The following is a 12,849-nucleotide window of genomic DNA, read 5'->3' as shown; positions in this document are numbered from 1 at the left end:
GGTTGGTTTTGCTGAAATTCACCTCCAATATTACTAGGTAATGGACACTTACATTGCTAATTATATTCTATGCTTAAAAGGAATCGGGTACTCATGGTGTTTTAAAATAACTCTCCTAAGTTGTAGCACCTTCCATAATTTGGCTATGACCCAACTGTTGGCTTTATTTTCTCCTCCACAAGTTCCCTTCCTGTTCTAGCCTAACAGTTCTTGCACCTGTCCTGTGGTTTCCCAACACTCAGTCTTGGCTTCTACTGAAGCCTCGGCCTCTTCCGTGCCCTGAATCTCAGTTTCCTCCTGTCCACACCTTTCCCATTTTTCAAGGCCCAGCTTTTAAATAGAAGCTGGAAGGGGTTATTCCCCTCTCTGGACTCCCACTCTGTTATACCCATGACCTTCTGGCTTGCATTGCAGGTAAGCCTGTACCCGGTCTGCTCCTTCTGGTCAACTGTAAGCTCTTTGAAGGCAGAGCCTCCCCATTTCAGCACCAAGGACAGTGTCCAGTGATTAGAGCAACTCGTAGTGTTTATTGAATTGCATTATTTTTATTTTATTTTACGTTTTGAGACAGAGTTTTGCTCTGTTGCCCAGGCTGGAGCTCAGTGGTGCGATCTTGGCTCACTACAACCTCTGCCTCCCAGGTTCAAGTGCTCTCCTGCCTTAGCCTCCCGAGTAGTGGGGATTACAGGTGCATGCCGCCATGCCTGGCTATTTTTTGTATTTTTAGTAGAGTCTGGGTTTCACCATGATGGCCAGACTGGTTTCAAACTCCTGACATCAAGTGATCCACCTACCTTGGCTTCCCAAAATGCTGGGAATACAGGCGTGAACCACACGTCCAGCCTTGAATTATATTATTTTTAAAGCTCAATTGCGAGGTCTTCGAGAGAGAGACTGCTGCCATCCCTATGCTGGTATGGCATCCCACAGACTCCCTGATGAGTCAGGCTATAGAGCCACGCAGTAGAAAAACTGTTTTTCTAGGAAAACCACCTCTGAATTTATGTTAAATGCTTCCAAATGCTTTGTGAAGAGCCTATTATACCTTCTCAGCATTCTACCTGAAAAAGACTTTCTCAGTGTTTCTGATCTGTGTCATAAAATGGAGCTTATATTTTTAACCTTTTGGGGTTTGTTTATTTAAAGACGTGCTCATTATGTTCTTTTAGGCAGATTTTCCTATGGCAATTACTTCTAAAGCCCTGACACAAAAGGTCTTTTTTCCTACTGCACAATCTCTTTATGGAACTGAACAAGGTCCTTGCGAAGAAGCAGGAATTGGACAAAGGCAAGCTACCCCTCAAATGTGCAAAATGGCATCTTTCTAGAATAACACAATTTAAAGCAAAACTCGCTAAAACAATCAATCATGAATAGAGAGTCAAAGGCAGGAGGGTGGGGAACCGAACACAGCCTAAATTATCGCACATGCTTAAAAATGTAGTTTTCTTATTGTTAAGCGCATGCAAAGACAGAAATTGGCTAAATTAATATAAAAGAGAAAAATGAGGTAGGTCAGAGGAAATTTTATTTCACAATAAATCTTAATCTTGGTGCCTGGAATTCTAAGTTATCATGCTCATTTCAAAATTCTACTAACTTAAGAATAATGGCATGAAAGTAATATTAACCTACTTGCCTACATCTTCCAAATATATTATGATAAGCATCTAATTCTTTTCAAAAAAATCTTGTTACGTTTAGTGAGCCTGAAATACTATGCATGTATGCAGAGTTAGAGCTAAAATAAGGGTTTTAGCCCGTTTTAGTTGGCTTAATAAAATAGATCAAGTTCATGGCAACTGACCACTAGGGACCATATTATGAAAGAAGGTGACTGGTGACCAGTGGGCAACTGGTTATAAGCAAAAGTGTCTTTTTCACATAAGAGCTGACAATCAGAAGGCAGCCATGAAGCACTCGGGGCTTCACCCACAGTTAACAATACCCAGTGACAAACAGCTGATAAGGGAGATGGCTTAGGCCCCCGCTCTAGCCAGTTAATGAGCCTGTATTCCTACCAGCCCTGAACTCCTCACCCAGCAGCAGCCTGAACAAAAGCCGAAGGGGAAGCAGCCATGAGGAAGTCTTTCCTTAGAGATTTCGCACCAAAAGCCGTCAGGTAGGAAGGGTCCTTTACACTCCAGCACCACTTCTCCGGCACCACTAAGCTGTGCCGCACTCTGCCTAGGAGCCTTCATGCTGCCACAGATCCCCGTACCCCTGGGGCTTAGGAGAGGGAGAGATTTGTACCTCTCTAGCTATAGCACCAGCATGGTCAAGGGCAGGTTAGGTCCAGCTAGTGTCCTCCAGAGCAGGGCCTGGCTTGGCCCCTAGCCTCTGATGCGTTTGCAAAGGGAAGGAAGTCACAGAGTCCCCCCTTGGTGGCCTGACTGGTGCATGGGAGCACTGAGGGCCCTCTTGAGCTGAAGACATGGGGTTCCCAGTGTCCCTGGCCACCTCCCTCCAGCAGCCTTTTCAGTCTGGGCAGGGACCAGCATGCAGAGCCCTCTTACCCGCATGCTGTGGCGTTTGAAGACATTGTGCCGGTGGAGAGGTGGGGTGTGCAGTGAGTTAACGGGAGATGGATACTCCATAGGGCTGGTGAGCGTAGGAGAGCTGGCACACAGACCCTCAGGGACCTATTCAGGAAAAGCAAAGAAGCACAAGGCACGGGACAAAGCAAGAAGGTGGACAATCAGCTGCTACAAACATGAGCACAAAGAAACCAAGCATGGGCACCATGGGGGATGGGGCTTGCTCTCCAGGAGTTACTAAAGGACACGACGTGGGCCTTCCATTTTTCCAAGAGAGATGGTGGAGCAGAGCGGCCTCTCATTCATTCAACATTCCCCACCATGATGCTCTGCATACAGTGGGGTCCACGCTGGTTACTGACCCACTGAGACCAGGGCTCCTCCCTCAGGACTCTTTAGAAAACAGTTATGTTTCAGTTGCATTACAAACCGACTGATGTGGCTAATGCAGAGATTTAGAGAAATATGTATGAATTATTTTTTAAAAAATCAGACAGGCTGTTGCTCTGTTGCCCAGGCTGGGATGCAGTGGTATGATCACAGCTCACTGTAGCCTTAAACTCTTGTCCTCAAGCAATCCTCCTACCTCAGCCTCTCATGTAACTGGAACTACAGATGCATGCCACCATGCCTGGCTTGAATTTTTTTCTTAAATTAAAAAATAATGTTATCACAATTTTATTTTATTGCTCTTTGTTTTTAGAGATGGGGGTCTCAGTATATTGCCCAGGCTGGTCTCTAAATTCCTGAGCTCAATGAGTCTTCTCATATTACCCTTCTTAGTAGCTGGGACTACAGGTATGTGCCACCACACCTAACCCCCTGTTTTAAATATCACATAAGGGTATATTTCTTTCTTTCCTTTTTTTATGAGACGGAGACTTGCTCTGTTGTCCAGGCTGGAGTGCAATGGCGTGATCTTGGCTCACCGCAACCTCTGCCTCCTGAGTTCAAGCAGGTCTCCTGCCTCAGCCTCCCGAGCAACTGGGACTATAGGCAAGCACCACCACATCCAGCTAATTTTTTTTATTTTTAGTAGAGACGGGATTTTACCATATTGGCCAGGCTGGTCTTGAACTCCTAATCTCATGCTTCACCCGCCTTGGCCTCCCAAAGTGTTGGGATTACAGGTATGAGCCACCGCTCCTGGCCTGTTTCTTTAAGGACAATGCTTTCACCTTCTGAAACAGGCTTTCTCTTCACATGGAGAGGATTTATCTATTAGTCCTTGGATGGTCTTGTCTTGGCACTCAGGCATTTCCTTGAGAACAAATATAGGACTGTGGGACGCCACCTTTCTATAAAGGGCACCAAATAAATGGACATTATTTCTAGTGGCTGAGGGGCTCCATTTTTGAGCAGTGACTGTAAACTGGGAGATCCAAGAGAAGACACAGGAGACTAGACTCCCTCTCTCCCAGAGGCAAGAGAGACGCAGAACTGGGCAAGAGACAAGAACCGTCAGTGACCCACAGCCTGGGCAAGAGTCATGGTTGGGGATAATGGAGCCGGCAGAAAGCACAGGTAAAACCCTGCTCTCTCTTCAATGGCCACCCACATTCTGGATGGGGCCTCTCTGGGGAGCCCCATGGAGTTACTCCATTTGCTGGGGAACATTCCCTGGGATTACTTCTGGGAAGGAGGTCAGGGAGGCCTTGGATGGGCAAGAGAGCAGCAGGAAGGCACAGAGAGCAACAGACACTGTAGACAGAGGGATGGGGCTTAAGGCAGGTCTTAGCTGAGCACAGCCTGGGAGAACTGCATTTTAGTTCTTGTGATCTGAGTCTACATTCTGTTCTGGGTACCAAAGAGGCAATCTAGGCCATCTCCATCACCCAAATGGGTGACTGCTGGTCCTCTAAGACAAAGGAATGGAGTTTCAGGAAGGACCTGGATGAGAGGTAGACCCAAACTTCCCACCATCTCGTTCTATCTTTACCTGGAACTGCAGCTTCGGAGCCAGGAGATTGGTTTGTGGAGGGGGTCTGTACTTAGGCCGGCTGGGCTGGAGAGAGAACACAGATGGGTCAGTCTCTGTCCCTCTCCTTGAGTGAACACAACTTACCAAGGGGAAGGTCAGGTCGAAGACACCTCAGGCTCATTCCAAAGGAAGGAAAGTTGAGGAACAAAGCTGTCAAGAAACTCACTTTGCATCCACTTTTTTTTTTTTGAGACAGAGTCTCACTCTGTCTCCCAGGCTGTAGTGCAGCAGGGCGATCTTGGCTTATTGCAACCTCTGCCTCCCAGGTTCAAGCAATTCTCTGCTCCAGTCTCCCAAGTAGCTGGGATTACAGGCACCTGCCACCACGCCCGGCTAATTTTTCTATTTAGTAGAGATGGGGTTTTACCATCTTGACCAGGCTGGTCTTGATCTCCTGACTTCAGGTGATCCACCAGCCTCTGCCTCCTAAAGTGCTGGGATTACAGGTGTGAGCCACTGCGCCTGGCCTGCATCCATTTATTGAGCACCAATTACCTGCTGAGTGGTGGCAGGTACAAAGAGGCCACCTTGCACCCTCCTGGGGCTATCGCGAATTGGAGGGTTAATGATCAGTGCATGTGTGGCCTCCCTATACATGGGAGTACCCAACAAGTCAGAGGTCCAGAGCCACAGGCATGCAGAGGTGGCAGCTCACCTCATCAGGGGCTCGGACACTCACAGAAGCTGCATGGAGGAGATGAACACTGAGCCAGGCCCGGGGGGAAGGGTGGGACATGCCAGGCAAGAGGCACAAATGAGAAAAGGTCTTAGATAGAATCAGGCATTGCTATGGACTGAATATTTGTCCCCCCTTTCAATTTGCAGATTGAAGCCTAAACACCCAATGTGATAGTATTTAGGAGGTGCAGGCTTTGGGAGGTAATCAGGGTTAGATAAGGTTATGAAAATGGAGCCTATGATGGGATTAGTGCCCTTATAAGAAGAGAAAGACCACTCTGTGTCTGCCAGGTGAAAACACAGTGAGAAGGTGGATGTCTGCAAGCCAGACAGAGAGCCCTCACCAGACACCAGCACCTTCATCTTGGACTTCCCATCCTCCAGAACTGTGAGAGATAAACATCTGTTGTTTAAGCCACCCGTCTGTGGTATCTTGCTGCAGCAACTCCAGTTGACTAAGACAGGCATGGCCTCTCAGACCCACCCACCTAATGGCAATGGGGCCTTGGCTCCTGAGCTCAGGGTGGCCATGTGGGGCATAGATGTGGGTACTAGACCTAAAAGATCCAGAGCACTCCCATTTATGCATCCTCAGGGGGATCTCATTTGTTCCTAAGAAAACTCCTAGAAGAGAAGCCCAGCCTCTCATGGGACACTTTTGAGGGATGATTCTTGACCCAGCTGTCCCACAAGGTGGCTGCTGCTTCAAAGTCCACCTGCCAGGGCACTGAAGAAACACACTGACAGTGTTGGTGGACTCTGGGTGAAGGACTGAGAGAGGGCTGCAGGGGGTATCCTGCCTGCACAGTAAGAGGGGCATGGATCCGACAGGGACCTGGCTCTGCTTCGACTCACAGTAACTACGAAGCCATGGCTTGGTTTACCTTGGGTGGGGGTTCCTGGAAGGCTGTGGGCTCCAAGATTTTGGGGGTTCGGTAGCGAGCATTCCTCTCTTGCTCCATTGCCATGTCCTTCTCCATCTGATAAATGTCACTGCAGGGAGTCAGGTCAGACGGGGAGAGAAACAAGGTCAAAGCCAGATGCTCCTTAGGGCTCCTCTCTGTACTGTGTGGAAGCCCAGAGAGGCCTGGGCAAGGCTGCTAGGTCCCATTTACATTTCCATCCCCCCTGCAGAGTGGCCTGGGGAGAGCCCCTGAGACAGACTTGGATTTGGGCCCTGAGGCCACACTGAGGTGGAGGATCACAGGAATGGATCGAAGGTGGAAAACCATCCTTGGAGAACCAGTCCCAGCACAGCAGGAGCCTGACTGCCGTCCCACTCCCAGGCCTTGTGCCCTCCTGGGCTTGTGATTGGCCCCGAATCCCTATGTAGATTTCCAAAGTCCCAGCCAACTTCATGTCCCTGGCCTAGAATCCACATCTCCTATACCTCATGAAACATCTCCCAATGCATCCCTGCTGTGTGCTGACAAGGGTGTGGGTTCACTCTTAGGCTAGCCCTGTGCATGCCTCTCACCTTTCTTACCCAATCCAGTGGTCCTAACCTGGGACCACACACCCCAGAGGACTCTGGAACTATTACTGCTATGAAGCCACACATTCATATGGGTACCAAGTATTACATACTACTGACTATGTGATACTATGAGATACCTGACACTATATTTTCAAATGTGCATGCATTTTATTCTATATAATAAAAATGCATTATATAGGCCACTACATTTTGTTCAGCAGAAGATTTTAAAAATATAACTATTGTTACACAGAGACACTCAAAATTTGACCTTGGAAGGGCCTTTCCTCCCTCCCTGGAACAATTAGAAACCACTGACCAAAGCCCTTCTGAACTCTAAGGAGGAAGTGTCAGTGGTGGCCAGGAGAGGATCCTGGGGTCTTCTGAGTCTTTCAGGGTTTTTCAGATCGCAATGGAAACCTGCTTCCACCTCCACTTGTGGTGGCGGGGGGGCCTGGCCGGTGCTTCTGATGGGAACACCTCTCAGCCCAGGAGAGGCGCCTGCACAGCTCCCCGTGGCTCTCAAGGCCTCAGAGTGAATGAGGACTCCCAGCGCCATCCCCCACAAGCTTTCACCCTCCTAGATTCCATCTTTCAAATACTTTCATCCTGCAGCCCATTGGCTTCTCAAGTCTCTTACACGAGGGACCAACAGAGGAGTCTAGAATTAACTGGGAGGCTCACTGAAGGGATAGGCAGGAACAGGGAGGCCTTTTAATCCAGAGGTTTTGCGGATGATGTTGAAGGCCCTGACCCGTGTAAAACGTGCCGGGTCACCCTGAATGCCCCAGGCCTGGGCATTGCCGGCATTCCCTGGGGTACCTCCCCACCAGGCAGTTTTCAGGGGGTGCTTTCTTGTCCTAAAATCAAACAAGGGAACATGTTGACTACAGTATTTAAAATCACAATATTTTGAGTCAAGTTCCAGACTCCCTAAAGCAGGGTTCAGCAAACAAGAGTCCACGGGACAAATCTGGCCTTTCCTCTATTTTTACATGGCCCCCAAGGAAGAATGGTTTTTGCATTGTTTTAATAACTAAAAAAATTAAAAGGAGAAAAACATTTACAACACAAGAAAATTATGTGAAATTCAAATTTCAGCATTCATAAATGGCATTTCACTGGAGCCAAGCTACACCCATTCATCGAAGTATTGTCTATGGCTGTTTTGTCTCCTGTCTAAGCTAGGAGAGTCAGAAGTTTTGGCAGAGACTTGCGTAAATGGCAAAGCCCTAAATATTTACTATTTGGTCCTTTATAGAAAGGGCTGACTCCCATCACAGAGGAATTGTCTCGGGATGGGAGACTGAGGTCTCCAGGGAACTGACTCCCATCACAGAGGAATTGTCTCAGGATGGGAGACTGAGTTCCCTAAGGAACTGACTCCCATCATGACACACTGTCTCCTGCCTAAGCTAGGAGAGTTAGCAGTTTTGGCAGAGACTTGCATAAACTGCAAAGCCCTGAATATTTACTATTTGGCCCTTTATAGAAAGGGCTGACTCCCATTACAGAGGAAGCCAAAAAGAAGTCAGATTTCCCACAGGAGGGCTAATGGCAGGCTGGCCACCAAGAAAACTGGAGGATGCTGAACCTCCGAAACACATGACCTTCTTCCCCAGCAACCTCCCCAGCCCTAGGCAATGATGGCTTTTGGGCACTGACGGGCCTTCAGGTCCCTTATCCCCCATTCAGAAGGCAGAGGTGGCCCCTGGGTCACACTCTTGATAACAGGTCAAACACCACTCCCTTCTTTGTATCTGGGAGGAAAGATCAAAGTCAAGAGGAGAGGCGAGAGGAAGCGGGTGGCATCCCCAACACCGTAAAGAGCACAGGCACTTCAATGAGAGTCTGGTTCAGGCTTTTGATTCTAACCTAGAAAATATTTTCTGAGCACATCCTAAGAACAAGGCTTTGTGCTCCATGTTGACAGACGCCCAGATGAGCAGGCTACCCCAGGGGTGCCTTATCTCTGAGCTCATATCTGACAGTGAACCTGGCTTCAGCCTCCTGTCCTTGACCCTGGCCCGTCTCATTTAGGGAGATGCAGTGCAAACCTCTCTGTGTGTGGCTGGTCTTGCTCCCTGGTACCTCTGGGGGTGGAGGGTGGGGCACAACCTCTAGCCCCCAGCCCACACTCCATGCTCACCTGAGGCTGCACACCAGCTCGGTGAAGCGGGGCCGGTCGCTGGGGTCATAGTCCCAGCAGCGGGTCATGAGGGTATAAAGGATCGGTGGACATAGGTCGGGCTTAGGCAGTCGGTCCCCTTTCTCCAGCACTCCGATGACGTCCTTGTTCTCCAGCCAGAAGAAGGGCTGCTTCCCAAAGCTCAGGATCTCCCACATGCATACGGCTGGGGTGGAAGACAGCGTCAGGCCCCGGCCTGGGGGAGACCAGTCCCACCCACCCTGGAGAGCACCATCGCCATTACTGCTCAGTTTCAGCCAGAAGTAGCTCCTATGGTCCTGCCTCTCCAACCAGCACCCCGGGGTCCTGCCCACCATCGTGGCCCGCCTGAGGGTCCAGTGACCTACATCTGCAGGTAGTGACCTAGGGCCTTGCTCCCTAGACCCGTGTCAGGGTGCTGCAGGATCAAGAGGTGGCAGTCATGGCATGTCATTGGGACCACAAGCGCCTTCTCTTAGATGGGAGGGGAGCCATTCCCTAGTAAAGCTGGAGTTGGAAGCCTCACACCAACGCTTGGTGTCTGTGTGGCTGCGGGCAGGCTCCTGACTCATCTGAGCCTCAGTTTTCTTAACTAGAAAATGAGAGTAACAATAATATTCTACAGGGCTGTGGGAGAATGAAGTGAGATGGTCTTCAGGAGGTATTCTGGAAGGGGCTGTCTGTCTACACCTGCCTTTGCTCTCTCCCCTCCCTGCACCTCTCTCAGAACAAGTCACAGAGTTTCACCTTAGTATCTGGGGCTGGCAGGTGGAACACACATCCCACAAGAGCCTCTTCCAGGAAGACGAGCCTGCACAGTCCAGTCCAGACCTTAGCCTGGATCACCCCCCTACCCCACTCCCACTGGCCTCTCCCCATCTCTGAGACTTCTCATTGGCCAAAGCAAAACAGGACCCTGGGAACGAGGGGTGGGGTCAGACCCCTGCTCCCTGCACCCACCCCATTAGCCTGGTTCAGAGATGAGAATCTGAACCCTTTTTCATGCCCTCCCCCAAATCAGCACTCACCAAACATCCAGACGTCACTGGCTGTAGTGAAGCGTCGGAAGTTAATGGACTCTGGGGACATCCATTTGATGGGAAGTCGAGTCACAGAGGCTTTGGGTGGGCAAAGAGATTGATTTTTAGGGAAGAAAGATCAGAATTATCCAGAAATGCATGCTACTTTCTGGAGACCCTTAGCCTGGGCTGTCCAACTGTAGATTTCCTTTTTCTGGAATTTCTGACTTCAGCAACCCCTCCAAGGCCAAAGCAGAGGCCAGGAAGCCCCTCTCACCTTTGTAATAGTCCTCATCCTCAATGTACCGGGAAAGGCCAAAGTCTCCCAGCTTCACACACTCGGGGGAGGCCACCAGGATGTTCCGGACGGCAATGTCCCTGGAAGAAGGGCGCCAAGACCAGGGTGAGGCCCTGCCCACCTCCATGAGGGCAGGGACACTTCAGAGAGACAGACAGACAGATGGACAGAGAGACAAATAGTGCAGCCCAGGGACTTGGCCTCCAGAGCAGAGTTGGGCAGCTCCTGCGGGTCACTGCCCTCACTGAGTGGTCTTGCTGCAGCACAGCACAGGTGGGAGCCCAGCTGGCCCCTCTGCACCCCAATACACGCAGGTGCACGGCCATCTCCTTCCCTCTCACTGCCGGGCTGTCTCCGTCACCCCTTCTCACACATCTCCAGCTCGAAGCCTGGCTCAGGTCCCTGGGATCTGCTACCTTCCACTTCTGTGCTGTTGCCTACACTGTCCCCCCTGCCTGGGAGGCTGTCACCTGTTGATTCTCCAAGAATAAACTCCAACTACTTCCCTGGATACAGTTATTCTCTCTCGTCTGCATTTCCATAGGACTGGTTAGGCCTTTGGAATAGCAGGAGCAGCAGCGGCAGCAGCACAGCTAACTGACGGGGAACTGAAGATACCAGGATCGCACAAGGGCTTCACATATCCTGGGTCATAACAGAGACCCTCAGACCTCCAGGTGTAGGGGAGGAGACCAGGCCTAGGGAGCTGAAGGAACTTACCCAGCAGGTCACTGGTGGAAAAGGGTGTCACCCAGGTAGGCCAGTCCAGGGCTGAGCTCTCGCTCCTCCCAGGAGACACTCTGCTGACTCAGTTTACCTTGTGTTCTTGCCATCACTCCCAACCCCAATCTAGTTTGCCTGCTTGCTTCTTATAGGCAGGCTCCACTCCCTAGCATTTGTTTTTATAGTTGAGGTGATGACTTAAAAGCACGGCAGCTTCAAATGAACAAACAAAAGAAACAAATCTCTCATCCCATCACCTTTGTCCCGACAACTGATGTCTCCAGTGTGAACCTTGTGCTAGAAGGTAAGCTTCACAAGGAAAAAGATTTTTGCTTGTTTTCGTCACAACTTTGTCCCAGAGCCTAGGCCAGTGCCTGACACTGAGATGTGTTCCATATATGTTGGATGGATGAATGAGTAAATGAATGGATGAATGAATGAATGAATGAATGCAGAGTTTTATCCTGATGTGGCTTTGTACAGAATCAGACACAAGGCCATATAGCCAACATCAATGGCGAGAAATGGCCAACCACTGACTCCCCTGGGGGTCAGGTTCTCATGGCAAGGAATGAGCACAAAACCAGGTAGGGCAGGGGCCAACTCCACAGCCACAGGAAGGTTTGGACTCAGCAGCCCAGGGGCGAGGGTGGTGTCTAGGGCAGGACTCTGGGATCTTCCTGGCCCTGCTCCAGCCCAGTCCCTTCTTCCCGGGCCACGTGCCACCAAGCTGGTGATCTGGAAGTGAGTGAGCTCTGAGCAAGTTTGGGGACAATTTCCTGGCACTCGCAGGGGAGGTTCTGGAAGGTCTTGAGCTCTAGACAGACACCTCGGACTTCAGAGTTACTCCTAACAACCTCATGAGGTATACACAGTGCCTGCAACTTTACAGATGAGGACACAGGGTCAGAGAAGTTGCTAAAGTGCTCGAAGTTGCCGGGACAGGCAGGGCCAATGCTGGGATCCCAACTCTGCTCTGTCACACCCAAGCCCTGCTTCCACCCGGATGCCTTGAGGATCTGGTGAAGGCCTGGCTTCCACGCTGCCGGCCGCCCCTCTACCCTACCTGTGCACACAGTTGATGCTCTCCAGGTAGGCCATGGCTTTGCATATCTGCAGCGAGTACAGCACAAGGGTGAGCACCTTCAGGGAGTTCTTGTTCCGCTCCAGGTAGTGACCCAGCTGCGGGAAGGGGGAGATACCATGAAGACCCCTGGTTGGTCCCAGCATGGAGCCAGGGGGCTGGGTGCTGGCAGTCCCCAACCCTTCCCTGGAAGTGATGGGAAAGCTAGCAAAATGTTCCAGCAATTTCCTTGACAAATAGAGCCTCTGGCTTGCTTCAACTGAATACAGAAGACAGGAAGCTGGGAGGAGGGGGCTGTGCTCTGAATGCCCCCCCACCCCCGACTTCGGCCAGTTGTCACCACAGGGTCCTTCTTCTGCCACCTCCAGCTCACCTCCCCATAGGGATACAATTCCATGATGATCCAGGTGGGCTCCTCTTCAATGATGCCGATCAGCTTCACAATGTGTGGGTGGTCCAGGTTCTTCATGATCACTGCAGTGGTGGGGGGAGGGGGGCAGGCAAGAGGGACAGGTGGAACAGCTCAAAGGTCTAATTCAGCAAAGGCCTCTGTTCTTCCAGCTGGGGGAACGGGAGCCCTCCTCCATTATGGGTAACTGCACTGTTCCCCCATCCCTTCCCGGGCCCGAGCCCCTCCCATCTTGGAGGCCTGGTGGGTCCCAGAGGTCCCTACCTGCCTCACTCATAAACTTCTCCTTGTTGTCCAGAGTGCAGTCTTTCTTGCAGGTCTTGACAGCTACGTTGATATTCTCCCCTTTCTGCAAGAACAGTGTGTTCAGAAACCCTTGGTCCAGCCCAGCGCTCAGCAGTGTTTCCTCCCGGCCTCCCCATGGCCTCCTGCAGACATCCCTGCCAGCTGAGGCCCCTTTCTCCTATGTCTCTCTT

At 50.7% G+C, this 12,849-nt stretch overlaps 1 protein-coding gene across 8 annotated transcripts in view; it reads right to left on the bottom strand.

Annotated features, from left to right (window-relative positions):
- The window catches only part of PTK2B (protein tyrosine kinase 2 beta), a 131,956-nt gene that overhangs the window by 10,857 nt on the left and 108,250 nt on the right, over window positions 1-12,849 (bottom strand). For 6 of the 8 annotated variants that reach the window (XM_074384088.1, XM_074384086.1, XM_010347769.3 and 3 more), the window contains 9 exons: window positions 12,638-12,722; window positions 12,338-12,438; window positions 11,947-12,062; window positions 10,137-10,237; window positions 9,869-9,958; window positions 8,823-9,027; window positions 6,081-6,189; window positions 4,477-4,542; window positions 2,517-2,642 (listed from right to left, as the gene is read on the bottom strand). In XM_074384088.1, the coding sequence (XP_074240189.1) occupies window positions 2,517-2,642; window positions 4,477-4,542; window positions 6,081-6,189; window positions 8,823-9,027; window positions 9,869-9,958; window positions 10,137-10,237; window positions 11,947-12,062; window positions 12,338-12,438; window positions 12,638-12,722 (999 nt within the window). The remainder of the gene's footprint in view (window positions 1-2,516; window positions 2,643-4,476; window positions 4,543-6,080; window positions 6,190-8,822; window positions 9,028-9,868; window positions 9,959-10,136; window positions 10,238-11,946; window positions 12,063-12,337; window positions 12,439-12,637; window positions 12,723-12,849) is intronic. The other 2 variants (XM_010347772.3, XM_010347773.3) reach the window with 1 other exon arrangement.

The sequence above is a fragment of the Saimiri boliviensis genome, chromosome 13 (assembly GCF_048565385.1).
Source record: "Saimiri boliviensis isolate mSaiBol1 chromosome 13, mSaiBol1.pri, whole genome shotgun sequence".
NCBI lineage: Eukaryota > Metazoa > Chordata > Mammalia > Primates > Cebidae > Saimiri > Saimiri boliviensis.
Note: the sequence above shows the minus strand (reverse complement) of the source record. Positions and strands in the feature narration are given on the sequence as shown.